The sequence below is a fragment of the Hippocampus bargibanti genome, linkage group LG05 (genome assembly GCF_051943395.1).
Source record: "Hippocampus bargibanti isolate YZ-2025 linkage group LG05, ASM5194339v1, whole genome shotgun sequence".
NCBI lineage: Eukaryota > Metazoa > Chordata > Actinopteri > Syngnathiformes > Syngnathidae > Hippocampus > Hippocampus bargibanti.
This window is the reverse complement of record NC_142738.1, coordinates 19,702,164-19,727,081: the sequence shown is the minus strand read 5'-3', so window position 1 is coordinate 19,727,081 and position 24,918 is coordinate 19,702,164. Positions and strand designations below refer to the sequence as shown.

Here is a 24,918-nt window from a genome sequence, read left to right as displayed (position 1 = left end):
CTGGTGTGGTATATCCCTGCCTCTATGGCTCTGGTGTTCAGGGCCTGCTCTTGAGCAGCCAGGATGAGTGCCTCTGTGGCATATACCAAGGTGATGCACTCTCCGATGCCACATCCGACTACATTTCTCCAGCCCCAATGACATTCCGATATCACTGCTGTAGATCTTGGTTGTGTGGATCAGGGAGTCTATGTCCCTTTCACTCTTAGCAATTAGCTTTATGTCATCCATGTAGAGGAGGTGACTGATCGTAGCTCCATTTCTGAGGCGGTATCCATAGCCTGTCTTGGCGATTATCTGGCTGAGGGGGTTCAGTCCTATGCAGAACAGCAGTGGGGAGAGTGCATCACCTTGGTATATGCCACATTTGATGGACACTTGCGTTAGTGGCTTGCCATTGGCTTCAAGTGTGGTTTTCCACATCCTCATCGAGTTTGCAACGAAGGCTCCCAGGGTCCTGTTGACCTTATACAACTCCAAGCATTCAGTGATCCATGTGTGTGGCATCGAGTGATATGCTTTCTTGTAATCAATCCAGGCTGTGCACAGGTTGGTATGTCGGGACCTGCAGTCTTGTGCGACTGTTCTGTCAACCAGCAGCTGATGTTTGGCACCTCTAGTATCTCTACCAATGCCTTTCTGTGCTTTGCTCATGTATTGATCCACTTATCTTAGCCGCAATGATGCCTGACATGAGCTTCCATGTTGTGGAAAGACAGGTTATTGGCCGATAGTTGGAAGGAACTGCACCCTTTGAGGAATCCTTCATGATCAGCATTGTTCGCCCTTCGTTTAGCCATCCTGGGTGAGTCCCATCCATCAGCAACTGGTTCATTTGTGCTGCTAGGCGCTCATGGAGAGCTGTGAGTTTTTTTAGCCAGTAGGTGTGGACCATATCCGGGCCTGGTGCGGTCCAGTTTTTCATACCTGAGACTCTTTCTTGTATATCTGCCGCTGTGATATATATATATATATATATATATATATATATATATATATATATATATATATATATATATATATATATATATATATATATATATATATATAGTAAAGTCTCATTATATCGATATTCCCGGGAGTCGGAAAAAATGTCGGTATAACCGGACTATCGATATATCAGATCCTGTGCCGAACTGCATTAAAGAGGGGGGGGGATGCGTAAATGGGGGATCTTTGTTATGGCATGTAATTTTATCATTGGGTTCATGGATTGCGTATCTAACAGTAGTGAAGTGAAAAATAAAGTTGTGCATAAAAGAATAACGTCTTTACACTTTTTTAATGACTATTTCCTTTCATAAATGCAACCAACCAATGCTAAATCCTCAAGTTCTATTCACACGATGCCACAAACGCCAGCATGTACAATCATATGAAAAACAGTGATTGTTGCAAGCAATAAAGATATCTGGATGCAACACAATTAAATACTGTACATGGATGAAAAACCAAAACTGCAACGTTTACATAACTTATGTTGATGCCGCACGTCAAACTCTTTTGCAATGAAGGATTTGCTTGTTAGATAGTCGCCTACAGCCAATCGTGGATATTGTGTTGCTTTGTGTAAGCGGGTTCGGTAAATGATACAACTTCTGGATAGAGTTGAGGTTCTTTATTAGGACGGCTGTGTTGGTTGGAGGGAGAAGGCAATTGACATGTGTGGTTCTCGTAGGCTCTCATCAGACTGACTTGCAGAAGCGCACATGCTCCTTTGATCTAAAGCCAGGCATCACTAGTAGAACATGCAAATACAATTTGCTCATATCATTACATCTCCCTTTCTTAATTGAATTCTTTACTTTTAACAAATGTAATGAATTTAATTATGTCAGTAATTAGCAAACTTAAACTTGAATAAAGTATTTCTAACTTTTGCAACAATAAATGAAACATTCACATGAAACATTCACATCATTTTTTTTCACCATGATCACTTAGAAAAACATGTTAAATGGTTTCAATCAGTCTCTCAGGTGGTTTCACTTTCCTTGAGGATTTTCGGATAGCATGTCCTGGATTTAGAGGTGTGACAACAGTCTCTGTTCGTTGACTTGCTATTGTTGGTTCTTTGAGAAGATCTCGGCGGGTTCTTCTTAAAACAGCACCTTCCTCTGTCTGAATGTTGTATGACCTTGGTTGGACCTGACGCAGAACAGTCCCTTTCTGTGACCATATGTCCGTTTTGTCTTTGTACCGGACTTGGTCACCGGTGTGTAGTTCAGGTAGGTTCCGCGTTCCTCTGTCATGGTAGAACTTTTGTTTTTGTTTCTGTTGTTCTTTGATCTTCCTCACTTTCTCCCCTTCCTTTGTCTTTAGCCGGTTTTCCGGGATGGGTAAGTTGGATCTCAGCACACGTCCCATGAGTAGTTGGGCCGGGGACATACCACACTCGAGCGGCGTTGTGCGATACACCAGCAAGCTCTGGTAGAAATCCGTTCCACTGTCTGTTGCCTTGTACATCAGCCTTTTCACAGTCTTGACAGAACTTTCCACCAAGCCATTGGATTGTGGAAAATGTGGACTTGAGGTTATGTGTTTAAAGTCCCACTTCTTTGCAAATTTTCTGAACTTCTCATTGGCGAATTGTGGACCGTTATCAGAAAACACTTGGTTTGCAATCCCGTTTCTAGCAAATATGGCCTTCATGCATGTTATCACTGCTTATGCTGTTATAGCTTGCAGTCTGCAAACCTCTGGATACAAGGAGTAGTCATCTGTGACCAAAAGATAATCTTTACCTTGACACGAAAACAGGTCAGCACCCACCTTCTGGTATGGTCTTTCTGGTGCTTGGTGTGGGTGTAGTGGTTCTGCCGGTTGATTTGCTTGATATTTGACGCAAATTGTACATCTCGACACTTGATCTGTGATGTCTTGATTCATTCTAGGCCAGAACATCAGTTGTCGTGCTTTTTTCTTGCACTTTTCAATTCCAAGATGCCCTTCATGAATCTTTTTGAGCATTTCACTTATCAAAATCTTTGGAATGACAATCTTACTGCCTTTGTATATGATGTCATCCACTACAGATAACTCCATCCTGTAGTTCCAATATTCTGCTGCGTCTGGTGAACAATTTTGTTTCACTTCGGGCCATCCACATTTGTTTCAATTGTTTCAGTGTCTCATCTTTGTTTGTTTCCATCCGTCTAATCTCCATCTTTGCATCTGCAACTGGCAATGCACTTGTGATCATGTGTACGTAAGCTTCGACTTCTTCATCCAGTTTAGCCTCTGAGTGCTCTTTCGGGTCAACAGCTCTGGATAGCGTGTCAGCTGTATACATCAGTTTTCCAGGGGTGTATGCAACCTTCAGTGAGTAACGTTGCAGCCTGATCATCTTTCGCTGTATACGGAGTGGACAGTCATTTAGTGGCTTTTGAAACAATGCTATTAAGGGCTTGTGATCAGTCTCCACGCTGATTTCCTGTCCTGACACAAATTGATGGAATCTCTCACAGGTATACGTAATGCTGAGCAGTTCTTTTTCAATCTGTGCATAACGTGTTTCCGGATCCGTCATCGAACGTGATGCATATGCTACGGGTTGCCAGCCTTCATGTTTTTGTAGAAGTACTGCACCAAGCCCACTCTGTGATGCATCCGATGATATTTTGATTGGTTTTTCTGGATCATAGAATTTCAGTACTGGTTCCTCTGTGAGCAGCTTCCTCAGTTCATTCCATGCCTTTTCATGCTCATGATTCCATTGCCATTCTATCTTCTTCTCAGTTAGTTGTCTCAGTGGGGCCATCTTTTCTGACAGGTTGGGTATGACTTTTCCCATGAAAGTGATTATCCCATTAAACCGTTGCACATCTTTTTTGCATTGTGGCCTTGGCATGTTTTCTATAGCAGACACTTTTCGTGGGTCTGGTCTGATACCTTCACTGCTTAAGATATCTCCCACAAATGTCAATTCTGTTGCACCTAGCTGACATTTCTCTTTATTCAGCTTCAGATTTGCTTTTCTTGTTGCTTCTAGCACAGCTTTCAGTCTCTCGTCATGTTGAGCTCTGGTGGCACCCCAAATGATGACGTCATCCATCGAGGTATCAACTCCTTCCGAGTGCTCATATATCATGTTGATTGTTTTGTGATAAACTTCAGGAGCTGAAGCAATTCCAAAAGGTAGTCTTAGGAATCTGTATCTTCCAAACGGAGTGTTGAAAGTACATAGTTTGGAACTTGGCTCATCCAGCTTCATTTGCCAAAATCCTGAAGAAGCATCTAGCTTGCTGAAATACTTTGCCTTTGAAAACTGTGCCATAATCTCTTCACGAGTAGGTAGCTTGAAGTGTTCTCTCTTGATGGCTCTGTTTAGATCTCTGGGATCCAGGCATATTCTGAGTTTTCCGTTCTTTTTCTCTACGACAACGAGGGAACTCACCCAGTCAGTCGGCTCATCAATTTTCTTTATCACATGCCTGCTCTCCATGTTGTCCAATTCTGATTTTAGCTGCTTTTGAAGAGCAAATGGGACTTTCCTGCATGGATGTATCACTGGTGGCACACTCTTGTCCACTCTGATTGTGTGTTCTCCTGGTAGGCAGCCTAACCCTTGAAACAAGTCTTTGTACTGCTCCATCAGTTGATCATATACTGTCTCTTTTTGTCTATCCACGACAAAAACTCTCTTCACTAGGTGTAGTCTCTCACATGCCGACAATCCTAGTAGACCCTGCACATCCCTTGGAACTATGATGAAAGATAGCTTATGTAATTGGCCTTTATGTGTCACATTCACAATGCATTTTCCTCTCATTGGTATGACTGCACCCGCATAAGCTGTTACTTTCATGTTTGCCATATGTATTTTTGGTCTCGGCCTGATCTTCATGAAATCAGTCTCTGAAATGACATTCACATTGGCTCCAGTATCCAATTTGAATATTAGATGAATGTTGTTCACTTTCAGCGTAGTGATCCAATCTCTTTCTTCTCTTTCATCTTTCACAGCATTCACATAAAGTTCCTCCACATTATAATGATCATCTACTGCATCTACCTTGCCTTTGATTTCTTGGTTCCTGCAGCAACGAGCATAGTGATTTGCTTTGTCGCAGTTTTTACATATTTTCCCATATGCTGGACATTGCTTTGGGGGATGTTGCGTACCACAACGAGTACAACATTTTTGTTTGAATATCCTATTTTTGTTGGGTTGTCTCACTCTTGCTTTCATCTCAGCAGTCTTGTTTTTGTTGAATCTGTGTGCATTTCTTTCCACTGCATCCACGTTGCAGTTAGCATCATTTAGCAACTCTTTAGCCTGTGACTTAACAGTCTCAGCGGCTCTACACAGTGCTAAGGCTTTTTCCAGGTCCCGATCTGATTCTCGGAGTAGCCTTTCTCTCAGTTTATTGTCTGTAATGCCACACACTATTCTGTCTTTGATCAGTGATTCTGTTAATCCACCGAACTCACATGTCTTTGATCTGTTTCTCAGCTCATTTGCATATTGGTCAATAGTTTCTCCAACTGTCTGTACACATGTGAAGAATCTGTGCCTTTCAAACGTCACGTTGCGTTTCGGAATGCAGTAAGCTTCAAACTTTTCCATTATTTTTGTAAGCTTCATCTTGTCATCCTCAGCATCAAATGTGAAGTTATTGTAGACCTCTAGAGCTTCCTCTCCCACAACGTGCAAAAACATGGATGCTTTCATCTTTGAATGGCTTTCATCAGCTCCAATTGCAGACAAATACAGTTCAAAACGTTGCTTAAATCTCTTCCAGTTTTCAGCCACGTTACCTGTTAGCTGCAGAGCTGTGGGTGGACGTAAAGCTACAATTTCTGCCGTTTCCTGCCGTGGGTTGTGCTCAATGTCTTTCCTCCATGGAATCTTCCGTTCCAAGTCCTTTTATCGTCCTCTTGTCTTCCAGACCAATTCTGACACCATGTGTTGCTTTGTGTAAGCGGGTTCGGTAAATGATACAACTTCTGGATAGAGTTGAGGTTCTTTATTAGGACAGCTGTGTTGGTTGGAGGGAGAAGGCAATTGACATGTGTGGCTCTCGTAGGCTCTCATCAGACTGACTTGCAGAAGCGCACATGCTCCTTTGATCTAAAGCCAGGCATCACTAGTAGAACATGCAAATACAATTTGCTCATATCATTACATATATCACAATTCTTCTATTAAATCCATGGTTTAATTGGTGTCAAACAACAGTACTGTATATAAGCTATGCTGCTAGTTCTTTTTTAATGTGCTCGCGTCGACAGGATAAACACGGAAGCTGATTATGTGACAGTTCGAGAGAGTGCCCGAATAGAATGCCGGCGCGCAGATCCAAACAACAGCTCTTGTTTGGATCTGGATGTGATAACGGCTACGTTTTGTTATTAAAAAGACCGACCAGTAGTAATGAAAGCTGTGAACTATCAACAGTCTCGGCCAATCACTAGTTTTTTTTAATTGTGCTTGCATCTTACTGTACATTATGTTTTTGTCTGAGAACCGTGTTGCATCCGAAAGCCGCCAGTAGTGGGCCCCCAGGCTCCATAGGATACAGTATATAGTACAGTAAATCTTTAATCGATTGCAAACATGTATGCTTTACTCTTTCTCTTCTGTATTTGAATCATATCCATCTGTATTTGAATCATATCCATGAATGGATGTGTAACAAGAAAGCATATTCTCCGAATCTGAAGCCATTGTTTGGATTCTCCAGCAATGCAAGACGTCTTGGCGTGACGTGAAGTCATTTTTATTGGTGTTTTGCATTTATCATACTGCGTGTTTTGGGTATTGTAGATGCTATAAAACCTTTTTCTGATGTCAGTCAAGAAACACAAAAAGTGATGTTGGTTGTCCTTTAATGCACAGTATGGAATGTACAGTCATTTTCAAAATCATCACGCTTCAGCAGACAAAACAACAAACATTGTTGCAACGCTTGCATTCATATAACAGTACATGTACATAACACTGCAATTATGTATGCTATTTAAAAAAGTCATCAATCTTTTTCCACTTCCCATTTTTATATTTTAATATAAACACTTCCATCTTGTTTAACGTTTCTAAAAAACCGGATGCATTTTCTACGGATTCAAAGAAATATTGCATGTCCGCAGCACCTTGCAACGGTTTTGTTGATGTTGCAATAGGTGTGCATTCAGTCGGTTCTTCTTCATCGTCATCATCATCATCATCATCACGGGAATCTCCTGTGGCATACTTGGCTTTGACCTCTGATGCGATATCCGCATCTGATGAGCTTGGGAATGTCGCAGTGTCTTTGTCGACTGCAACATACGATGCAATGTCGGCGACTTTCGTTTCGCCATTGTTGAAGACACACGAACTGCCGTCTGATACACACGAGCTGCCGTCTGAAAATGAAAATGGCGTCTGCTCGCGGGAGCTGGTCACGTGTCTTTGAAGACCAATGGCGCGACCGATGGCGTGTCACGTGACCAAGTCACGTGACCAAGTCGACCAATGGCTCGACCGATGGCGTGTCACATAACCAAGACACGTGACCAAGTCGACCAATAGCGCGACCGATGTATCGATATAAACAGCAAAATGGCCGGCGGGGGATGAAAAGGAGCACCGTAATAACCGGATTATCGTAATAACCGGGTATCGTACTAAACGGAACTCTTCTTCTTCTTTTCCTTTCGGAACTAATTATACATAAAAAGACTAGAAATGTGCACGGGAAATGAAAATAGTATAGTAATAAGCGGTGCTATCGATATAACCGATATCGATATAACGAGACTTTACTGTATATATATATATATATATATATATATATATATATAGAGAGAGAGAGAGAGAGAGAGAGAGAGAGAGAGAGAGAGAGAGAGAGAGAGGGAGGGAGGGAGGGAGGGAGGGAGGGAGGGAGGGAGGGAGGGAGGGAGGGAGGGAGGGAGGGACGGACGGACGGACGGACGGACGGACGGACGGACGGACGGACGGACGGACGGACGGACGGACGGACGGACGGACGGACGGACGGACGGACGGACGGACGGACGGACGGACGGACGGACGGACGGACGGACGGACGGACGGACGGACAGACAGACAGACAGACAGACAGACAGACAGACAGACAGACAGACAGACAGACAGACAGACAGACAGACAGACAGACAGACAGACAGACAGACAGACAGACAGACAGACAGACAGACAGACAGACAGACAGACAGACAGACAGACAGACAGACAGACAGACAGACAGACAGACAGACAGATTAGTTTTTCAGCCACTCCACTCTTTTTGAAGTCACGTTTTATCTGCTCAAGTGAATATGTTCTGTCAAAGTTATGATTTTCGCTGTTTTCTTTCAGTGATATCTGTGGCTACTTTTGAAATGTGCGCAACAAAGATCTTGTCCGTCAGTACGTTTTACAACTGTTACAACTAACAGTACCATAATATTCTAACCTTATTAAAAGGTTTAAAGCTACCGGTGGAAATTGATCTAAGAAGTTAGAGTTTTCAAATTGTTCTTTGTTTGATTATTACTGTGGTGACTTCCTGTCCTGTTGCATTTCGGGTCTCTTTCCTCTGGCCACTTGGTATGCATTTAAAGGACAACTGACACCAAAACACTAAGGCTGATATTTTTAGTCAAAGACAAAACACCAATAAAAATGACTTAAAGTTGTCCAAAACTGCCGATCATGAGCTCAAAACTGGAGAAATTCAGAAAGTCCAATTATTTAGATTTTAATCATGGGGTGAAGAAAAGCATTCGTGTTCAATTCAAAGAAAAAACTGACTGTCGGAATAATACTGTAACATCCGGTGCTTGTGTTGTGAATATCACACTGAGGGGCTTTATATGTACCAGGTTTGACTGTCATCGAAGCGTCCCCAAGCTCGGTCCCCGTTCTGAAGAATGTAATCATCTTTGGCTTGGATGAGCTCCATTTTACTTATATACGTTCAAAAAAATAATTTACGAGAAGGATGATCTGCCTCGAGAGGACTTATCCACCGCTAACTCCGGTTAGCTCCTCCTTGTCCTTCAGCTCTGGTCCATTGGAAATGGCAGGTTGTCCGCTGGAAATTTGTGTAAACTTACACCTTCTTTATGCGTGTTACCGTAATTGGCTGCCACACAATGATTCACCATCACATACTTTATGTAGTTTTCCTTCTAATTTTGTGATCAATGCCTTGTGTATCGCTTTCTCGGTCAGGGGCATTCCCTCAGCGACGTCACTCCGGCGTCGTCATCAACTCGAAAACAAGACTTCATGAATATTCAGTGTGAGTTTTAAAATGTAAACTATAGCTATATGCGGTGGAATCTGTAAAATGCGCTCAGTAGAAGTCATTTGAAGTTAATGTAGCCACAAGGGGGCACAAGCCAGTGTCTTATTGTGCCGGTCCCAAGCCACGATAAATACAGAGGGTTGTGTCATCCGACGTAAAAAATTTTGCCAAAACAAATATGCGAATCAAACCTATGAATCCCATACCGGATCGGTCGAGGCCCGGGTTAAGAACGGCCGCCATTGGTACTGTTGACCTTCAGGGTGCCAGTGGAAAATGGACTACTGTTGGTCGAAGAAGGAGAGGAGGGAGGTGTGCCCGGAGGAAAAGAGAGGTGGAACGCCAAGAATATAGAACTAAGAGTAGGAACTTTGAATGTAGGAACAATGACAGGTAAAGCTAGAGGGCTGGTTGACATGATGCAGAGAAGGAAGGTAGACATACTGCGTGTCCAGGAGACCAGGTGGAAAGGGAGCAAGGCTAGAAGCTTAGGGTCAGGGTTTAAGTTGTTCTATCATGGTGAAGACAGAAAGAGGAGTTTGTTAGGAATGTCTTAGAAGTGAAAAGAGTATCAGATAGAATGATGAGTCTGAAGCTAGAAATTGAAGGTGTGATGTTCAGTGTTGTTTGTGGGTATGCCCCACAAGTAGGATGTGAGCTGGCGGAGAAGGAGGAATTTTGGTTGGACTTTGATAAAGTCATACATAACATCCCGAGAAGTGAGAGGGTTGTAATTGGTGGAGACCTCAATGGACATGTTGGCGCAGGAAACAAAGATGATGACGAGGTGATGGGTAGGTTTGGACTCCAGATTGAGGAACGCTGAAGGACAGATGGTGGTTGACTTTGCTAAGAGAATGCAAATGGCTATTGTGAATACTTTCTTTCAGAAGAGACAGGAACATAAGGTGACCTATAAGAGTGGAGGCAGAAGTACACAGGTAGACTACATTTTGTGTCAACTGTGCCATCTAAAGGAAATCAGTGACTGCAAAGTAGTGGTTGGTGAGAGTGTAGCCCAGGGGTGGGCAAACTTTTTGACTCGCGGGCCGCATTGGGTTCTAAAATTTGACAGAGGGGCCGGGCCAGGAGCATTTGGAGGGAGTGTTTGGGCCGTAAATACTCCGAACAAGTTATGTCCATAATTTATAAAATCACTTCAAATGACTTCGACTGAGCGTATTTTACAAAGATTCCACAGCATATAGATATAGTTTACGGTTTAAGACTTGCGCTGAATATTCATGAAGTCTTGTTTTCGAGTTGATGACGATCCCCATGTGACGTCACGTTTGGACCGACCCTGACCGAGAAAGCGACATACAATGCATTTTGGGTACTTTGTTTGGTCTGAAAACTTCGTGTTGATCCGTGTTGATGGTGAAATTAGAAGGAAAACACATAAATAACGCCATGGTGAATCGTTGTGTGTTGCACCAAGACAACTATTTGATATTCGCTGACACAAATTCCCAGCTGACAAATCAGCCCATTTCCAACGGAGCTTGGGCGCAATCTTCTGCTTTTTCTGGGTGCTACATTTCTGTCCTTGACGGCTCGAATTGATATGGGAGGACTCCTAGAATCAATTGCAAACATTTATGCTTTCCTCTTCAGAAGAACAAGAACAAGAAAACATCTTCTCCGAATCTGAAGCCATTGTTTTGATTCTCGAGCAAGGCAAGACGTCTTGGCGTGACGTCACGAACAAGGGGGTGGGACCTTCTGAAACTGGCCATTTCCGAATTCATTTTGAAGTCATTTTTATTGGTGTTTTTCATTTAATTAAAAATATCAGCCTGCCTGTTTTGGGTATTTTAGATGCTATAAAACGTTTTTCTGATGTCAGTGGGAAACACAAAAAAATGGTGCCGGCTGTCCTTTAAATGTAGTGTGTACAAACCTCATAGCACAGTAAGACCCCAATTTATTAACTGTCTTTCAAATGTGATCAGGTAAATTTGTCTCAAGGAATATGGCGTTTACATACTATTTCGCAGATACTTGGAGGAGGAAATGGAAATAGATTAAAATAACATATGCACTGTGATTTATCAAGATTGCGTCTGTTTTTAAGTTTCCATCGAAGGGGCAAAGTTAAAGAAATCAACATTTATTGAAAAATGGAATCACTTTCAACATTCAAAACATATTATTACACAACGAAATATTCAAGCTCAATAATACCTACTTGTGTTAAATTCCGCCAAATCATAGATGGTTTGTCCTGACCGCGCGCTCAACAAACTCCTCACTGACGCTCTCGCCTTCACGCGCTAACAATACACGTGTACCGTCGCCGAGCACACAAACATAGACTACCTGCAGTTGAAATTTGCATACTCGGCTTGGCAGCCAATCAGAAGCCTGCTTCTTTCTTCCGGACTTTCGCAAGCGTTACAAAGTCGTGCAATTGCATGTCATTTTCCAAAATAGATGCACAGAACCTAAGACTAGAAGAAAGATTCAAAAGAAGCTAACAACATATGTGACGCTACAAAACGTAAATTTACATTAAACCGTGACTGCAAAGTGTACGTGAGACTTATGAAAGGGGCTTAGTGGCTCGTAGGAAGCAATGCAAACGTTGCATTGTGCACCACAATGGCAATCGACTACTGTAGCAAAATTTACAGCTATGCGCATTTGCCGTAAATTAAGCAAGGTCGCATTTGTAGTTGGTGCATTCTTGATTTAAAAAAAAACTTTATACTTTGTGACAATGTTTTTTTAATGGGATTGGTTTCATTTTGCTTCAAGTTGTGAAAAATGGGGCAGGCAACTTTTCAGTTATCTGCCCTGTTGTTCGCTAGCTTTTTGTCATGAGTTTTAGACACTGTACTATAATTTGGGCAAGTTCGGCGGGCCGGATTGAAAAGCCTAACGGGCCGTATGTGGCCCGCAGGCCGTAGTTTGCCCATGACTGGTGTAGCCAGACAGCATAGGTTGGTGGTGTGTAGGTTGACGCTGGCAGTGAGGAAGATGAAGAAACCAAAGGCTGAAGTGAGGACAAAATGATGGAAGTTGAAAGAGGAAGAGTGTTGCATGACATTTAGGAAGAAGTTAAGACAAGCACTGGGTGGGCAAGAGGTCCTTCCAGATGACTGGCAAACTACAGCGAACATAATCAGAGACACAGGTCGGAAAGTACTTGTTGTATCGAGTGGAAGAAAGGTAGATAAGGAGACTTGGTGGTGGAATGGGGAGGTGCAGGAGTGTATACAGAGAAAGAGGTTAGCAAAGAAGAAGTGGGACACTGAGAGGACGGACGAGAGTAGACAGCAGTACAAGGAGATGCAGCACACGGTTAAAGTAAAGGTGGCAAAGGCCAAACAAGAGGCCTATGATGACTCATGCTCGGCTGGACAGCAAGGAAGGTGAGACTGATCTTTACAGGCTGGCGAGACAGAGAGACAAAGATGGTAAGAGTAGAAGACGTGACTGTTGTGGACCAAGACGTAGCAAGCATTAGCAAGGATGAAATGAGGAGGGCGCTGAAGAGGATGAAGGGGGGAAAGGCACTTGGGCTTGATGATTTACCAATCGAGGTATGGAAGTGTCTTGGAGAGGTGGCGGTGGTGTTCCTGACTGGGTTATTCAACAAGATCTTCGATGGTGAACAGATGCCTGAAGAATGGAGACGAAGTGTGATCGTGCCCATTTTTAAGAACAAAGGAGATGTGCAGAGTTGTACTAATTACAGAGGAATAAAGTTGTTGAGCCATACAATGAAACTCTGGGAAAGAGTAGTTGAAGCTAGACTAAGAGCAGAAGTGAACATTTGTGAGCAGCAGTATGGCTTCATGCCAAAAAAGAGTACGACAGATGCAATGTTTGCTTTAAGAATGCTGATAGAGAAGTACAGAGAAGGTCAGAAGGAACTGCATTGTGTCTTTGTAGATCTGGAGAAAGCGTATGACAGGGTGCCCAGAGAAGAGCTGTGGCATTGCATGAGGAAGTCTGGAGTGACGGAAAAGTATGTTAGAGCGGTACAAGACATGTATCATGACTGTAAGACAGTTGTGAGGTGTGCTGTCGGTATGACTGAGGAATTCAAGGTGGAGGTGGGACTCCACCAGGGGTCAGCTCTGAGCCCCTTCTTGTTTGCTATGGTGATGGACAGGCTGACAGACGATATTAGACAAGAACCTCCTTGGACCATGATGTTTGCAGATGACATTGTGATCTGTAGCGAGAACAGGGAACAGGTGGCGGAGAAACTAGAGCTGTGGCGATATGCCCTGGAAAGGAGAGGAATGAAGATCAGTCGCAGCAAGACAGAATATATGTGTGTGAATGAGAGGGATCCAAGTGCAAGAGTGATGCTACAGGGAGAAGAGATAAAGAAAGTGGAGGATTTTATACTTGGGGTCAACTGTCCAGAGCAATGGAGAGTGTGGAAAAGAGGTGAAGAAGTGTGTCCAGGCAGGCTGGAGCGGTTGGAGAAAAATGTCAGGTGTGATGTGCGATAGAAGGGTTTCAGCGAGGATGAAAGGAAAAGTGTATAAAACCGTGGTCAGACCAGCCCTGATTTTTGGACTGGAGACAGTGCCACTGAAGAAAAGACAGGAAGCAGAGCTGGAGGTAGCAGAGCTGAAGATGTTGAGGTTTTCTTTGGGAGTGACCAGGTTGGATAGGATCAGGAATGAGTACATTAGAGGGACAACTCATATTAGAGGCTTTGGAGAGAAAGTCAGAGAGGCCAGACTGAGATGGTTTGGACATGTCCAGAGGAGAGAGAGTGACTATATCGGGAGAAGGATGCTGAGTCTTGAACTGCCAGGCAGGAGACCGAGAGGAAGACCGAAGAGGAGGTTTATGGATGTGGTCAAAGAGGACATGAAGGTAGATGGTGTGAGAGAAGAGGATGCACAAAACCGGGATAGATGGAGGACATTGATTCGCTGTGGCGACCCCTGAGGGGAAAAGCCGAAAGGAAAAGAAGTCATTTGAAGTTATTTTACAAATTATGGACACGACTTCTCTGGGGTGTCGGTTGTCCTTTCAGGGTGCAAGGTTCGACTATTGCACTAATGGTAAGAAACTCTCTTCATGTTGGGACAGACTTGAACTTTCTGCGGTCAGAGCCCTGCCTTCAAATCATCAAACATCATTTTGGCAGCCCTCTGGAACTTCCGTTCCACTTTAACTTGAAGTTCCAAACATTATTTATGTCGCAATGTAGACTGAATAAAAATACTGCCCAAGATTAAAAAGTGGCCAAATTGATTACAATCGTTCCTAAGTATGTTTTATTCATTATGTTCAGTTTTTGAAACGCTTTAACATTTCCTAAAAGTTTTCGTCATTTTTACTGTATGTAGAGACCACCCATGTGGATAACTTCCTCTCCCCTCTGCCAGCTGCTATTTCTGCATCGTGCAATTCACTGTGTGATTGCTGTAATTAAATTCTGAAACAAGACTAAACATTTTTACAGTGTATTTCAAGTGATCTGAAGCTATTAATAACATTTATTAATACATCAGCAAATATACGCGCAACAAATGTTTCTGAACAAGAGCCGGTGATGAAATATTTATACGTATTAACTTAAGACATTGCGGTTTGAGTAAGCTCCAGGTAGGGTTTTTTAATGATGCATCCTGTTTACTACGTTGCTCTTGGGTGGGATCTGGCTCCCAGATGGTTTTCCCAGCTGTGAAGGCCCCTCCAATAACAAGGCGGTTGATCACCTTGGGACTGCTTTTAGAAAAGCACGAGGATTTAACGACAGGGGTGTAACGAGTTCGAAGAGAAGAAAATCCTTCTTTAGGGGTTTCGCTATATAGTCACTCGTAACCCTCACATAATGTATAGTTCTTAATTTGCATTTTCATTGCAATTCAATATACTAAAAATGGTTAAATCGAGTGATTGCGTTCTTATCAGCCATACCTGATGAACCCATTGGATCAAATTAGACACGGAGAGCACGAGAAGCTCCCTGCTGGTTTAACCCACCTACAATGTGTATTGTTGCTGATAGTCTGAGCAACACTGCAGTGTTTCTATCAGATCATCACTCCCTCCTGGTCAGCAGCCCTTATGTTTACGTAAATGATATTCCACAGGAATGCTTCCGGCATGCCAAGAGGAGACTGCCTTTCCTCATCGCTTGCATTCATATGCATGTTCAATTGTGTTTGGGCAGAGAGGGTGCTGTCCAAACGGACAGACAATTTTTTTTGACAAGGTGTATTTGGGGTGGTGTATGAGAAGGTGAATTGTGAATTGCGACTCACATTCAGAAGCGACAACGCATCAATGAAGGAGGCCTCTTAAAACAGAGGTGCCAAACACATTTTTGTCGCGGGCCACTTTGGAGTTGCGTCTTACCCCGTAGGGCCATCACAACAGTAAAACCAAATAAATATTTAATCACATTACCTTACTTGTACACAATAAATTAATAAATTGCTACTTTTTATATAACTCAAGTCAACTATTTCTTTGTTGGATTAAGTTTAAAGTTTCTTTTTTTTCCAGACAATGGACTTGTCAAGCTGCCACTTCCCGATGTCACTATAGCCTTCGTCTAAGCCGTCACTGCTTACGTAAAAGGAATTTGTATTTGGTGTTTGTTCATTTTTTGTTTCAGTGAGTGTGAACATCTTAACAAAATCTCAACAGTATTAATTTCACATGATAATTTGAATGCCAGTGATAAACTACTAGTGATAAAAAAAATAGTTATGTTGCTGAACTACTGAACTCGTCTTTTAAATCAAGCATTACTTTTCTTGGAATCATGGGCTCATCATATGGCCTTTACCACTTTTTAAAGAACCTCTATGGAGACATTTGCTTTGTACTTATCTCATGGGGCTATTTTTGATTACCATATTGTATGGATGAGATAAACAGTTTGCTTCTTTAATTTTTTTTATGTATTTGTTTTATTAAAAAAAACTCTCAGACTCCGATGACCAATGAGGTCCTTGTCATGGACCCCTGTGTTCCATAATATTTGCAATACCACATCTCGCTTCTTGACCATATGTTTACATTTGATGAAGATAGTTTAATAATCTTTGTTGTTGTTGTCGTTTTTTAATACTAAGGGAGCCTCTATACTCCCATCACCTTTTATTAGCTTGATAAATCACCTCTGTTGTCAGTCAAGCCAGAGAGAATAATTGGATGTGGTTGTCGCCCTACGTGATGGATTATCAGTCATTGGGGATTAAATTAACAGATAGCGCTCAGACATAATGGTTTTTGTTTTGCATTTTAAATTGCCTAGGAGCACAGCTACACTCTGTAGGTTTTTATAGCTCGTCCTTTTGGACTTCACTCCCCCACTCTGCAATTTAGGCCTATTGACAAATGAACATTAATAGGGCGGCAGTCCTTTAAAAATAGAGAAATGTATTCGACAAACTTTGAGCACACTGAGAGCCTTTAAAACGCTTGAAAATGTAGGACCATAACTTTAAATAGGTTACAGCGTTTGATGCATGAAACTGTCAGACACTGTGCTGAGATACATCGCATATATATTGTTTATTTTTTAGGAAGAGACAAGTGACCTGACAACTTGGGCAAGTGATGTGGCAGCCTCGCCTCATACAAGCTCACATCTGTGACTAGTTAGAGAGGATACAAACACATTACAGCGGCTACCTCGTCCTGACTGGATTTCCTCTTTCAAATGCGAATCAGACAGCAATTCCTTTAAGCGGATGAAAACCTAAAGTAAAAGGAAAGAGGGTGTGGGCAGTCAATTGCCTGGTAGCAGTGTTCCCTTGCGTGTTTGCAAGCATGAGCAATTTAACTCCTTGCCCCTTTCTCCATCCCTCCCTCCCTCCCTTCCACTTCCACATTATCATAATTGTGTCCAGAACATGAGGGGCTAGGGAAGTGATCATGTCATTTTATTTACACCCTGCTTTGCCCTTTTTGCAAACGACATGCCACCAACTGCCAAACGGATTGGGGCCCGGCGACATCTTTTGATCAGGACTGTCAAGGCCTATCAGCCCAGAATGGCAGGTAATGGATACCCAGTGACAAACCAAATCTCTGGGAGGACACAGAGTGGACCGCACCTGCCAGTTCTCCATTAGGTTGGCCAGCGCTGTAGGGCTGCCTACCGACTTAGCCCCCCGGGCCTAAATCAGAGCAGCGCCAGCCGCATGGATGTCTGGAGATTGGCTGTTAGCACTGGAAATGAGAGTTATTTCTGCTATGACATTTTTGTTTAGAGTGGACGTGAGCGTGAGGGGGGCCGGGGCAGAATTTTGTCATGGTGTTTGTGTGTTCAGATGTGGATTAACATAGTTGTCACAAGTAGCAGTCACAGTTTTTTTCAGCATTAATAGTTTTTGTAAGTCTTTGTCAACATTCACAACTTGTCATAGGTTTTCACTCTTTTGACTAAAATATGTTAGGTTAATGAAGTCTATGAAATATGCCGGTGTTCTGTTGGGTTAGTCGAGTTAGTTAACGTGTACTTAGTGGCATACAATGTCACAGTTTGAAATCCGAGTAGACACAGGCAGAGGCATTTCTTGAATGCCAGACTATATTTTGACGGCCTTGATGTCCTTCTGTCTCTTTCAATCTCTTCAATATATTTGAATTCTTGCTTCATTTAATGATGTGCACAATATAGTCAAGATTTGTGGCATGCAACCAACTGAGCATATTACAGAGCTAACCAACTCTTTAGTTCACTGTAGTATGCATATCTGACATGTTGAACTTGCATCAACAAAATTCAAACATTCTTCATTTGGAACTCTTTGGCTTTTGCTATTACAATCACCTATAAGTGCATGTGATCATAGAAAAGGGCAAATGATGAGGCGTCAGACATATTAACTGACAGATGGAGGTTGATCCAACTCATTTATTACCCCAGAGGAGAATGCCACAGTAAGATTGGGCTTCATTAATTTCAGATTTAGTTTTCATTTCAAGCTGTTGCGCCCTGAGATAAATAAAATGGTGCATTATGTTTTTGCCAAGATATTTCTTTTTTTGTTTTCCTCCAATACAGGGAGTGAAAAGAGGGGAGGCATAAGTTCCATGTGGCTGGGGTAGTATATAAATACAGGCTCGCCTAGAGGAAAATAACACCTCAACGGTTGATGAGGTGAAATGGGATGACTGTAATTTCTCAGCTCAGCTTTAAAGGCTCCCACACAGATGGCTCATTTATCCCGGGGAGTCCTCGGGCACACATTGCAGAGAAACTTTTTTTCAGTTATTCTAACACAGCGTGTTGACTCCTTGCAATTTTACTCATCTTGTTCTTTCTCTCTTTGTCTCCATTTGCCCCACAGCCTATTCTCCGGAGGAGCTGACAAAGCACCCTGCACAGGATGAGGAGGCGGAAGCAGGCGACCTGCCCGCAGCCCCTCAGGATGACCTTCCCATGAAAGATGAGATTGTGGAGAAAAGTGTCGGGTCTGCCAAGAAGCAAGCATGTGACCAGGAATCAGTCGGAGCTGCAGATCTTTCAGGGCAGGAGATGGACAGCGAGTCACATGTGAGCGAGATCAGTGATTGTCTCTCAGACTTTGAGAGCCCTTCCGGAAAAAGTGAAGGAAACTCAGGCACAGCGACTTTGAATGGAGACACAAAGACACCACCCGTTAGTATGGACACTTTGGAACATATGAAGGCCATCTATTCCAGCTTCCTAACCAGTCCTCTGTGGGCACCACTGAACTTTAATACAAAACAGATACAAGTGCCACCATCTGCTTCGACAGAGAAGCCAACTCGCAGCAACAGCACCAGTAGCAGTAGTAGCTGTAGCAGTGGCAGCTATGATTGGCATCAGTCGGCGGTGGAAAAGACGCTTCAGCAAACTCCTTCCCAGATTCATCATACTGCCCAGTCTGAGCCGAGCCTTTTTAGCACAGTCCAGCTCCACAGGCAAAATCCCAAGTTGTTTGGTTCGATTTTTACTGGGGCCAGCAAGTTCCGTTGTAAGGGCTGCAGTGCTGCTTACGACACACTGGTTGAGCTGACAGTTCATATGAACGATTCGGGCCACTACCGGGATGACAACCAGGATAAATCAGGAAATGGTTCAAAACGCTGGTCCAAGCCTCGCAAACGGTCTCTTTTAGAAATGGAGGGCAAAGAGGATGCCCAGAAGGTTTTGAAGTGCATGTACTGTGGCTACTCCTTTGAATCTCTGCAGGACCTTAGTGTCCACATGATCAAGACCAAACACTACCAGAAAGTGCCTCTGAAGGAGCCCATTGCCCCTGTGGCCACTAAAATGTTATCTTCTAAAAAAAGGGGCCTTATTGGGATAGAGCACAGTGCCTCACCACGTTCTAGAGAAGGAACCCCAAAAGCTAAGACGACACACTCAGACTTCAGTGAATCCTCGCAGAAACGTTCCTCTAGCCCATACATCACTTCTAGTAACCGATATGCTCAACAGAACGGGAGTAGCTATGCCTGCCAGTTTGAATCCAACAAATTCCAGATCCTCAAATGTATGGAGTGTGGGAGCTCACACAACACATTGCAAGAACTGAGGACCCACATGATGGTTACTGGGCACTTTCTAAGGATGACGAACTCTGTAGGAAAGCGAGCCAAAACGCATCCTGAGGCCACATCCCCTAACCCTGGGAGAGTGACCACACTTATGGAGCCAAGAGTTCAGTCCATCCCACTGGCACCCTCCAGCTTCTCTCCTCCGCCTCTCCAAACCACCCCAAGCCCCCCGGCCACCTCTCCTCCTCTCAAAGAGGTCAAAAGGGAGGAGGTTGAGGAGGAGTGTACAAAGCAAGAGGACCTTGGCAATGACAAACACATTTCAGTGAGTAAGGAGGAGGATCCGGAAAAGGAGGAAAAATATGATATCTCGAAGTATAACTACCTTACTGAAGAAGACCTGAAGGAGGGTCCTAAAGGGGGTTTGGATATTCTGAAATCGCTGGAAAACACTGTGACATCAGCTATCAACAAGGCCCAGAGTGGGAATCCAAGCTGGGGGGGTTATCCAAGCATTCACGCAGCTTACCAGTTCCCCAGTACCATCAAGCTGCAACAGGGGAGCATTGAAAAGAACTCCCCAATGAAATTATTTTTTAATGGTGGGGATGGAGTGTTGTCCCCCCTCACCAGCAGCCAGCCTCTAATTAGCCCACCTCTCACCCAATCCTCCCCCTTTCCCAGCAACAACTTCCAGGCGATGGAAGATTTAGTGAAAAAAGTGACTGAAAAAGTAGCAAAAGTGGAGCAAAGGGTGAAGCGGTTGTCTCCCAAAAGGGAAACACATTTCTCCCCCTGTAAAAGTGAGGTGGGTGAATTGCATAATGGTGGGCAGGTTGAGTCACCTAGGGAAATGAGGGCACTCACCCCAGCCAATAGTGACAGGGGAATCCATAGCGACCGAGCTTCCCCGGCAACAGAAATCACGAGAGAGGTAGCAGTCAAATCCCCGCTTGCCTCTGACTTAGCATGCAGCACCGCCATCATCACTGGTCATTCTCCTCCAGAGCAGCCCTTTGTCAATCCTCTAAGTGCTCTTCAGTCAGTAATGAGCATTCATTTGGGGAAAGCAGCCAAGCCCTCTTTGCCCAAACAAGATCCGTTGAGTCTCCTCTCCCGGTTCAGCCAGAGCATGGCTGAAAGGGCCGCTGTGGCTGCCCCTCCCTTACTGACTAAGAAGCCTGAAACAGTGGTTGATAGTAGTTTTTGTCAGTCCGGTGACGACCAGCCTATGGATCTCACAAAAGGGAAAAGTGAGAAAGGAATATCTGTAGCGTCAGCTCCGTTAACACCCTCATCCACTGCCTCCTCTATCTCATCTTCCTCTCTGATCACCCCTGTACAGCTAACAGTGGTTTCTCCCTATACATCCAGTAGTCCTCTGCATGAGAACGCCTTATCCGATATCTCAGACATGCTGAGAAACCTGACACAATCCCATCCCACCCCAAAACCATCATCTCGGTCACGGGTCACCGATAAAGTTGAGGGCTTGGTCTCTACATGCGATGATGACGATGGAGCTCTGCACGGTCACAAGCGCAAAGGTCGACACTCCAGCTGGAATCCGCAGCACCTCCTCCTACTCCAGGCGCAGTTCGCCTCCACTCTAAGACAGACATCTGAGGGGAAATACATCATCAATGATCTCAGTCCACAGGAAAGAATGCATATATCTCGTTTCACAGGTCTCTCAATGACAACCATTAGCCATTGGCTGGCAAATGTCAAGTACCAGCTAAGAAGAACCGGAAGGACAAAGTTCCTCAAGAACTTGGACGCTGGTCAGCCTGTATTCTTCTGTAGTGACTGTGCCTCACAGATCCGAACCCCGTCAGCATATGTTGGTCATCTGGAAGCGCACCTCGGCTTTAGGATTAGGGACTTGGCTAAGTTCTCGCCAAAACAGACTGTCAGGGACTCCCATACTCTAGCTGAGAAGCTAGCACCCCTGGAGTCATACATGTCTGCACAAGATGACTGCAGTAGTAATGACTCTGTGTACCGCTGCCAGCTCTGTGTCCGTAAATTTGCCACGAAGCATGCCATCAAACTTCACCTCAGCAAAAGTCACGGGAAGTCTCCAGAGGACCACTTGCTCTATGTGTGTGAACTTGAAAAGCACTAGTGTGCTCTCATCAGTCAAAACCTGGATGAAATTCCATTGAATTTTTTGAAAACATAAATATAAATTGTGGTATAATGCACTAAAATGGCAAGAACTACTACTGGTCTAGAAAAGTGTCAGCACAATGAATTTGCATCTCTCGGGTATTAGGGATTTTCAAGGATATCTGTATTTGAAGAAAAAAACTAAAGTGATTTCATAGAAAATTTGAATGTCCAAAAAAATTCTACCAAATTTAGTAAATGTGTCACGTGTCAAATGTTGTGCTCTTTTTGATATGAAAGACAAAAGGTAAAGACTAAGTTAACAATTTACAGTAACTTGAAATTTCATTGACTATTTATTTTGATATTTGTGGGGTTTTTTTTTTGCTGTTGATTGGTGAAAAACTGCATGTTCAGATCCTAACATTTGTACAGTACTGTCCTGCCCCAAGTTTAAAAATGACACAGCTAATTGGTTTTCTTGTAACTGCTTAACCAAATACCCCGAAAAGCTCTTAAAAAAATCATCAGCCAAACAGCAGAATTGTATGTTTAAATGTGGTTCAATGTCTATCTTTGGAGTTCCTTGCTGATTGTAAAAGATTCGCTGTACTTTATAATTGAGTGTGAGACAAAAACCAGGTCTCTTTATGTAAAAATGTACATATCGTGTATATGCTTATAACTTGCTGTTTAAATTATGCATACTTGTTATATTTCTTAATTTAAAAAGGACTATGATTATCTACTGGTGCAGAGCCTTGAAGAAGAATAAAAGGACAATGTTTTGCACACTAGTTTTATAAATGTTATTTGATAAAGAAAAAAAAACAACTATGTTAATGCCTTGTGCTTCTATTATTAAACTGAATTAATGCCGCATAAAATGTGTTTCCTTTCACTTTTTAAAAATATTTACTAGTTCTGTTTGCATTCATTGTGATATTAACGGAGCCATCACATTCTATCCATCCATTTTCTTTATCTTTGTCCTTGTTAGTGTGTGCCGGAGCCTATCAGAGCTGACTTTAGTTGAGAGGCGGAGTCACATACACATCAAATCAATCTATTTTCAACCCATGGCAGAGTTATATGGGCAATTCTTTTAATACTTAAAACTCTCAATGAATTCTCCGGTGCCACAGCGGACCTGTCTCTGGGGGTGCAAGTGGTGCCACTGCCTGCAAGGCGTCTGGCAGGTGTTGCGTGCTGCATGTAAACCACCAGATGTTTCCGAAACGAGCCCCTGGAGGAGGAGGAGGACGGAGGAAGGCAGGCAGGCAGGATGCTGCAGCAGGCGGAGTGGGCTGATTACCATAGGGGCTTGGATGCCATCAGGAGCCCGGGGCACAGACAGCAGATCTGGCACACACCTGTACTCCAAGACCGTCCCTTGGAAAAAATAAAGGGGATGGTGTATATGCGCATTGAGACAAGCTGACAGTGGTGCAGACTTCACTGACAGGTGCTATTCCCTCAAAGCACACTTTTGGATCAAACAGTATTAGTGGCAGGTGTGGATGCCATCAGAATAGTCCAAATGTAGGCTCAGTGCCAGATACAAAGTTTGAATGTTTCACAGCCACAAGTACCTGACTCGAGAGGTGGCTGGAGACACTGTGTTCTTTTGCTCGTCACGGCCGACTGACATGACAGACTCGAGCCTGGGAAGTTATCTGGTTACTATGGCGACGGCCATTTGGCCAGCTTCTAACCCCTCTCGCTCACTCAACAGAGGACAGCTCCAGTGCAGCACACCCATTTACTCTCTTAAATCTCATCATCTTGCTTCAGTTCCTCCCACCCGGGAACAGATTAATTAACACACACACACTGTGTCCTGACCCCGTCTTCTCACACAAACTCATTACTGCCTCAGACTTGCTCCCGGCCACTACAACGTTTAGGATACATTGGTCTACCATTGTGGGATACCATTGTGCGACGACGACTCATGTCTGACAAGCAGAATAAAACCCTTAACAAAGAATGGTAATTGAAAGATGGTACTCAGACCAGTAGCCAGTGATAATACAAATGAAAAGCCCAAGTTGCCTTTATTGAATATCGTCCGTGTTATCTGCGATTACGGTGTCGGCGCAGGCCTTCAATTATGTTTGACATAATGGACTTTTTTGCAGCCTTGTATGTGTTGATGAAGGCTTTGGGGTAAGTGATGGGCACGAGGTGAAGATGGCTGGCGGCGTTAATGAGATAGTTGACACTTTCGGGGTTAATGAGGGGCTGGAGGGAGACGGCTAAATGACTGGACTTCTGCTTGAATGAGCATTACCGAGGCTGCAAGATGACAGCATTGTAACTGTGAATTTGACATTGTAGGTTGTTTTGCATGGGGAAACAGAGACTCCTCTCTGCTGTATCTTTATGCGATAATAAAGAGAAGATTAGATGCATTATCCATTGTTGTTTTGTCTTTGCTATCCTTGAGGGCTGGCTTGTTACAGACGCTGATGCGCCTCAATGCGCCTAAAACAAAGTCAGCGGCAGAGAGGGAAGGAAGGAGGCGGACAGGACGCGGATAGGATAAGAGGAGAAGTGAAAGTCCCCCCACTCTACAGATCTCCCATCAGCTCTTGTCATCCCTCTAATGAATATCAGTTAAATTGCTCCGCGGTTGTGAGGAGTTTGGATGTCAATGTGATTTGTGCGAGTGTGGCGGATGGAGGGGCCAGGCCTAATGAAAGGCGAACCAAGCCTGACAGAGTGATGAGCATCAAGCCCATCAGACCAATCACAGCTGAGTGGCTGACAGCACCCGCAGACAGACAGCTGAAGAGGACAGGCTATGTATTTAGAAAAACAAAATGGCTGCCAAAGTAATAGCCTGTCTGTGGGACACCGTGAAATCTATTGCTGCTTTCTTAGTATGCTTTTGAAATGAGCTTCTTCGTCCAACACAAGGATGCTCCGCGACAGTGATATTTTACCACGATTAATCGAAGCTACTTGTCTTCTTTTAAAGTGGAGGATTCAACCAAGCCCTAAAATATCAACAGGTAAAGGTGAACAAATAGTCAAGTGTTAAGATGAAAGATTGATATTAATCCCGAAGGCTGAGTGC

General features: G+C 43.5%; 1 protein-coding gene across 1 annotated transcript in view; it reads left to right on the top strand.

Moving 5' to 3' along the window:
* tshz3a (teashirt zinc finger homeobox 3a) overlaps window positions 1-22,711 on the top strand; it is a 40,077-nt gene extending 17,366 nt beyond the window's left edge. The window contains exon 2 of the mRNA XM_088997189.1: window positions 18,548-22,711. Within this exon, the coding sequence (XP_088853315.1) occupies window positions 18,548-21,852 (3,305 nt within the window). The 3' untranslated portion in view covers window positions 21,853-22,711. The remainder of the gene's footprint in view (window positions 1-18,547) is intronic.
* The last annotated feature ends 2,207 nt before the right edge of the window (window positions 22,712-24,918 follow it).